Source organism: Passer montanus, unplaced genomic scaffold, assembly GCF_014805655.1.
Source record: "Passer montanus isolate IOZ18808 unplaced genomic scaffold, ASM1480565v1 scaffold9, whole genome shotgun sequence".
NCBI classification, from domain to species: domain Eukaryota; kingdom Metazoa; phylum Chordata; class Aves; order Passeriformes; family Passeridae; genus Passer; species Passer montanus.
Window position 1 is genome coordinate 6,035,195 of NW_024374367.1, and position 7,173 is coordinate 6,042,367.

General features: G+C 44.1%; 1 protein-coding gene across 1 annotated transcript in view; it reads right to left on the bottom strand.

Annotated features, from left to right (window-relative positions):
- The window catches only part of EEFSEC (eukaryotic elongation factor, selenocysteine-tRNA specific), a 121,259-nt gene extending 115,002 nt beyond the window's left edge, over positions 1-6,257 (bottom strand). The window contains exon 1 of the mRNA XM_039734292.1: positions 5,874-6,257. Coding sequence (XP_039590226.1) covers positions 5,874-6,144 — 271 coding nt within the window. The 5' untranslated portion in view covers positions 6,145-6,257. The remainder of the gene's footprint in view (positions 1-5,873) is intronic.
- Between the last annotated feature and the right edge of the window lie 916 nt (positions 6,258-7,173).

Genomic DNA, 7,173 nt, shown 5'->3' on the forward strand with positions numbered 1-7,173 from the left:
ATTTTAAGAGCCCTGATACACCCCCCCCAAGTTTCATTCTACCCAATACCACACAACAAATCCTATTTCACACAGTAGTGGTTCAGAGCAGATTTAGTACAAATAGCTTCCTTTTACCCAGTTATTAAAATCATGGGGAAATAAGGAAGGAAATAAAAGACTTGTGCACAGTAAATTCCATGGTTCCCACATCAAACCAGTTGTTTCTTCTCACCTGTTACCTGTGTCTTGTGTCATGTGTAAAACCACCCCACACGTTTTTTTATTGCTTAAGGTATAAAAAGCACAACCCAAATTATAGATGAAATAAGACTAACCTTCCTTAAAACACAGAGGATGTTTTCTTTAAGAATGAGACAATTAACCCGGAGTTGTGTTCCAAATCGTGTCCTTAATTCAGTTTCTATTCACAGTGAGGTCACTCCCCCCAGGCTGACCTGTTACCCCAGTACTTATCCCTAAGATCCTACAATGTAAGCAAACACTGCCCTCTTGTGCACTGCAACATCCAGGAGACAAAGTTCCATTTCCAGGGTTGTGGAGACCACGCAAAGTTTTTATCCTGGTTGCCCTTCTTCATGCATAGCTCCTTAATTTAAAAGAAAAAAAAAAGTGGCTTTCATTTTAAAATGTCAATAAAAATACTCCTTCGTGTTGTCAGACAAGTATCTGGCACCAGCTAAAATATAGTGACTAAAAAAAAGACACTCTTTCAATTTCATTTAGAGAAATAAAGTTTATTTGAAATTTTAATACAAAGCAGTGTCAGGAATTCACAAGCACCATGAACCCAAAGAGTCTAATAGGTTTTAGAAAACATTTCCACTAGTGCTAGCTCAAGTCCCTTAACTTCCATAACATCAACCACAACATCGAGATTTGTGGACAGAAATTACATTACACAAGAGTGGTATGTTAATTTCATTTTTTTCCACCAGAACAGGGTTCATTATGTTACTTCCAACTGGTGACTCCTCTCTGAACAGAATGATATCCACTAAATACAAGGCACTCTTTCCCTCCAGAGGTTTCCCTTCATTCAACATCTGTACTCAACAGCAAGTCATCCACATATACATCTACAACTATAAAACTCTACTTGCTCACTCACCTAGAATAGAAAAAAAACCCCAAGAACTGTCACATCTTCACAAAGATCTCAACAAACAAAAGCTCACATGACAGAAGGGTGTTTTCATGGCAGTAATGCAAAGGTAACCCCGAGTTTACAAATCCTCTTAAAAGCTTAGAACAAACTCAGAAAAACAACTAATCTGTGATAAAAGGTGGGGTTTTTTTGTGATATGTTAATCTGACAAATAATCTGCATCTGACTGAATTTGAATGCTGGTAGCAAGACCACATTTCCCTTGATCTCCCAAGCCTGTTTTCATTGCACTCATTTGCATCAGCAAGACATGCTTTTGCTCTGCTCATTTCCCCCTCTCCAAGCTCTAGTGCAAGTTCAAAAGTCCTGGCCCCTCCAATGTATCAGGTATGAATTAATACCCTTCCTTAGCTGAACACAGCAGCAAAGTGGAAACAGACACTTGCAAGGCAGTCTGCTTTGAAAGGAACTGCAGGGACAAATGGTGACAATGAAGTTCTAGTTATAAAGTAAAAAGGTCAAAGGTTCAGACAGGCACAAGGATTACAAAACTACACGTTCGTCAGAGTTCCCCCCAGCCCAGGCTTAAACAACCAGGGTCAAGCAGTAGCTTTCCAATTAAAACCCTATAAGGATACTTTGTCCTTTGAACTTCATAGGGGAAAAAAAAGACAATTTTCTGATTTAGAAGTTGTTTTGAGGACCCATCTCGAAATCAAACAGATAAAGGGCATCCAACAACAGCTCACCTAAAGCAAACACTCACTAACCCTTGGCTGCCTGTGTGGGGGAAGTTGGGATGAGGTAATCATGTTCTCCTATATTAGTGTGCTGACCCTTTGTAGGGCATGAAATTAACCATCAGCAAGGAAAAAATCTGCTACTGCTTAAACTACTTTGCTACGCAAAGTGGTCTTAAAATGAAATATGGGGATTGAATTTCGTCTGGCAGATTAACTTGTCTAACCTCTCTGCAGGCATCCCTTCCTGCTGAACTCATTTGAGAAACTATTCCAGACCCTACTGGTGCACAGGTCTGTGACAAACAAATGTAAAAGCAACTCTTATTTTACTTCAATGACATTAACATCAGCTTTGTGGAAGATGAGGTGCCGAACATTAAGAAAAGCACAGAAGCTTAAAAAACCCCATAGTGCTGTGACAGAAACTACCCCATCTCAGTGTGAAATTTTACCAGAAATACCCCCTAAATCTCTACAGCAACAGAAGAATGCAGTAGTAACAAAAAAATTAGTCCTGCATCTTGAAGTCATTCCTTCAGTGCATAAACCAAAGTAGAAGGCTGATCTGGGTGCTTCTCACTGCTTGGCACAAGTCAGACACAAATGGCTGTCAATACTGGTTTTGTTGCCTTGCTTGATCCTGCTAAAGATCAAGGAAAAGATCCTGCTAAAGCAAAGGAAAAGTCTGAAATTGTACTTTAAAATAAAGAGTTCTGTTCTTATTATTTGAAAGAGTAAGACAGAAATATACAGCACAGTCCAAGCCATACAGCTACCCACAGTAACTTAATGCCTTCCTGCCACACACACACAAGAGCCTCAGAAGAATATAAACCAGTATGGTTTGAATACAAGTGAAAGGCATGATGAAGTACACCAAGTGACTATTACTTATTCCATTCCAACCTTGACTATCACCTTCCATCTAAAACTTAAAGAAAACATCTTGGATGAAACTGTCTGCAACATTTCTCATTCCCAGCATGCAGGTAAAAAACCCCAAAAACACAAAAAAACCCACCCAAAACAAAACACTTTTGATTTAACATTTGATATGTTTTGTTTTCAAGGACAAGCTCTGCAAGAAAAATGTAGCCACAGAGAATGAAATACGACTTCTATTTTTCATTCCAATTGGTTACTGCTCAAATATTCTGCATTCATTTAATCCTAAAGTATTGTGTCTGAACAAGTATCTTGTGAGTGACTGTGAGAAGCACTCACAAGGTCAAGCACTACCTAGCACAGCATGACAAAAATGCAATACTAGATTCTGACATGAAAAAAATCCACTTCAGGAATTAGCTACATATAGAAATATGTTAAAGAGTGGTAAATAGTAACATTTAACCTGTGAGCTCATTTATCAGCTTTGTACAGCAAAGGAATTAACTCTTAGAGCACTCTGGGAGCAGAGATGACAGTTACACAAGAGAGATAACCTGGGATACCACTGGTGAAAATGGCACTTTGGAAGAAAAGAGCCAAAAAGTGACACCTCAGAAGGAAACCCTTGTGCTCCTCACCTCATGGGAGACCTGAGTGAACCATGCTGGTGCTACCCTGCCACAGCAGACAGTGTTTCCATGAGCTGGGAGCTCTCAAGGGAAGCCAACTAGCTTATCCCACCGTCAGTGAAAACAGAGAACTGCAAACAAGAAGATGCAGTAACATTTTCTCCTGCAAACCCTGCATGCACACGACTAACAGAGTTCTGAAGCAGCCCTCTCATCTCTGCTGCCACTCCACCTTCCAAATCCTCACATCCAGCTCCCTTGCCCACAGGCATTCCAGTTTTTCTGCAGGTCAACTTCCACCCCAGGATTTCAACTCAGAACAGCGATATTTTAAAGAGGTATGGGAAATCTGAGGTGCAGAATAAACACCAGATAAAGTACTTTGCATGTATGTCTTATTGAAAAACCATATATAGAGAAAACGTGTAGTAACAGGGAAATCACAGATTCCATCAAAAAGAAAAGGGCAGTGGCATTCCTGGTTGCAGAGAAAATGTTAGGAATGGTGAACCCTTAATGCTTAGTAATGAGGAAGTAGATGAAAATAACCTAAATTTTTCAATACCATTGTCTGGGAGGACTCACTTTCCATTCCTAAAGTGATGAAAAAGTTGGCATTACTGAAACACACATGAACACCAAAGAATGTATCCTGTTACAGAGGCCATGCTACACTTCAGTTTGAGTTTCACCAAACCACACCAAACCTGTAAGCACCTGAACAGTGCTACACTTCAGTTTGAGTTTCACCAAACCTGGAAGCACCTAAATAGCCCCACAGGCACAGATCAGGTTTTATCATCAAGGTTTCACCTTTCAAACCTGGTAGTAAAAAAAGGCAAAAAAAGCATCCACTATGGAGATACATCTATTATCAAGCAGAAAACTGAAGCTCCTAATTCTTCAAACTATTAACACAATACTGCATTTTCCCTACAACCCTTTCTTAACACACAGAATTGCAGTAAATCACACTAATCAACTATTTTACTGAAGTAGAATACATAATGTGGTATAACTGGAACTAAGCAAGTTTGATGTGCTTATGTGTCTGAATTACCACCTGTAAAAATTATTTTTGTTGTGAAGAAAACTGTCATCATCTCATCCCATCCATGCCTTCCTTCTCCCTGCACAGCCTACCAATAAGCAAATCTGAATAACTCATTCAGCTGTGACTGAATACTTTGAAAAGCTTCATAAAAATAGCAGAAAGCAATGAGAAGTCTACCCCAAATAAGCATTAAAGTTACTGAAAAACAAAACTGGTTAAAGCTGATTTCTAAGTTTTCCCACGTCCCCTTCATGAGAAAGTTCACACCACTCCGATTAGTTGCTGCTGGCAGAAAGGAATGTCTGACTACAAGTGACTCTTCAGTACACCCAAGAAACATCTGCCAAAGTCAACTTTGCTCTTTAGAAGATAATCAGGTGCTTACAATTACTAAAGAATAATAAGGGCTTGCCAAGTACAAGAGAAGAGTACAAGACCGAAGGTTTCTGGAATTAAGCACACGGCCACTCCTCCCCTGCAGAAACATTGCTGAAACAGAGCGTTTAACTGCTGCTGAAACTGATAAATAAGTAAATATTTACTATCTTCCCACAAGAAATGCAAACAATACAACACCGTTAGCACTAACGCAACTTACAAACAGCACAATTGTTCAAAAATGGGTCAAATTCCCATGTAGTGACAAATAACTCAGCCTGGACCTCAGTCTAGCCAAGAAACGTTGTCCTACAAAACAACCACCAAGCTGTTATGAAAGAGACCCTGGCAGAGGAACTGAACTTGCAGGCGGATCCCCGCAGTTAAACCTGTGACTGTTTAAAACTCCTGCAGCTGCGACTCCATCCTCTCCTCAGCCAAGCACCGACCACCTGCCAACACTCCAGAGATGAAAGACAGAAAGGTGAGCTAATTTGAGTCCTAATGCAAATCAAATTAACCTTCTGACATCATCTATGGAGACTAAAATGAAGAGTTACCAAAATCTACTTCTACGTCTAAAATTATCATGTTACAACTCTGCAGTCCTCCAAGACAACACGGGCATGTCCAGCAACGACATCACAGCTCTCAGCTACAGACAACATCAAACTCTGACAGCTTAAACAGGCAAGAAAACAGCAATTTATAGGGCTGTTCGATGCCGTTAATAAGCCTCCATACACAACAAATACAACTTTTTGTCTGCTAAGTGTAAGAAAGCTGAGCACACCGGCCATCCAAGCAGCACTCCAAGAAATCACATGTACAAAGTGCTTTCCTATGAGCACAGGTTTTTTTATTAGAAGAGCAACTACGAGCAAGCGCAGCAAAGTCACAGGTCCGTGAGAAACCTGTCTCGCCCCGTCCCGGGTTTGGGCACGGCCGGAGACCCCGGCTGGCTCCCCGCGGCCCCGCTCCCTCCACGGCCACGGGCGGGCGCAGCCCCACGGGGCCCGGAGCACCCCGGGAGGCACGGCAGCCGCCGGGGCGGCCCCCCTGGCCCCCCTTACCGCCGATGATGGTGCGGATGAGGGAGGCGTGCCCCGGGCAGTCCACCAGCGTGAGCTGCAGCTCGCCGGGCCCCGGGCCGAGCTGCGGCGGCAGCGCGGTGCGCAGGCAGGAGAAGCCCAGGTCCAGCGTGATGCCCCGCGCGCGGCTCTGCGGCGCCCGGTCGAAGGCGGCGGTGGAGCCGGTGGTGCTGAGCGCCCGCGCCAGCGCCGTCTTGCCGCTGTCGATGTGGCCCAGCACTCCCACGTTCACGTTCAGAACGCGGGCGGCCATGGCGGCGCTGCTCCCGCCCGGTCCGTCCCTACAGCGCCCCTGCGGCAACGCGGGCCCCGCCGCCGCCGTTCCGCCCGTGCGGCGGGCAGGGCTGCTCGGAGCCGGCGCGGTTCGTCCGCTCCGCGGCCGGGGATGAGCAGCAGCGGCCCGGCACACTGCCAGCTCACCTCTCTGCCCCTCGCAGGCACCCCCTGCACGGAGAGGCCATTGCAGCGGGTTACCTCAGGGCCCGTCAGCTGCGCGCCCGGCCTGAGGGAGGCTGGCAGCCGGCGGCCCTGGGAGGGGGCATGGGATTTACCCTGAGCATCCGCACCTTCGCCCACGCTAATCGAACACTTCAGGGCTGCTTAAACACGCTGCCACATCACCCCCTCCATTCTGTCCCCGAGCGAACCCCCGTGCTGCTGGAACTGTGGTGACCACGTTTGATTTCCAAGTCACATTGCAAACCCGCGTGAAGAAGCAGGACACGTTTGGATCATTTATTCTCTCTATACTTAATAAATTCGAGGCTTGCATAATTTTCCTGTAAAGGGATATTTAAGTTAGGTAAAATTCTGCTTTAAAAGTCATATCCTTAATGAATTAAGAATCCAAGTTTATTAACAGTGAAGAACAGATCTGGTAACCACCGCCACCAAAACAGACCCAAGATGAACATTGGAGAAGGCTGAGGGCATTTCCGAGGCTAAGGGCGCGATTCCTTCCCTGATTTAAGTCACTTTGCTTTACAGATTACCAGGGAGATAAATGCTCTGCAGGATAAAGCTTAACACGTGTGCTTTTCAACAGTGACCAAGGAGCCCAAAGTACCTCTTCAAATGATTACAGCTCTTTACAAGCCAAGAAACCAAGACTGTGTTATAAACTTCCCAGAGGTGTCAAAGTAGACTAGACTTGTTCTATATTCTACTTTTTTTTTTCTTTGAGAGCAGTGCAGTTGCTTTTCTGCTCACTCCATGCAGCAATGCATATTGCTCACAGTAATAACATTCACATTTTAATAACTAATGAATGAGCCAGGAGTGT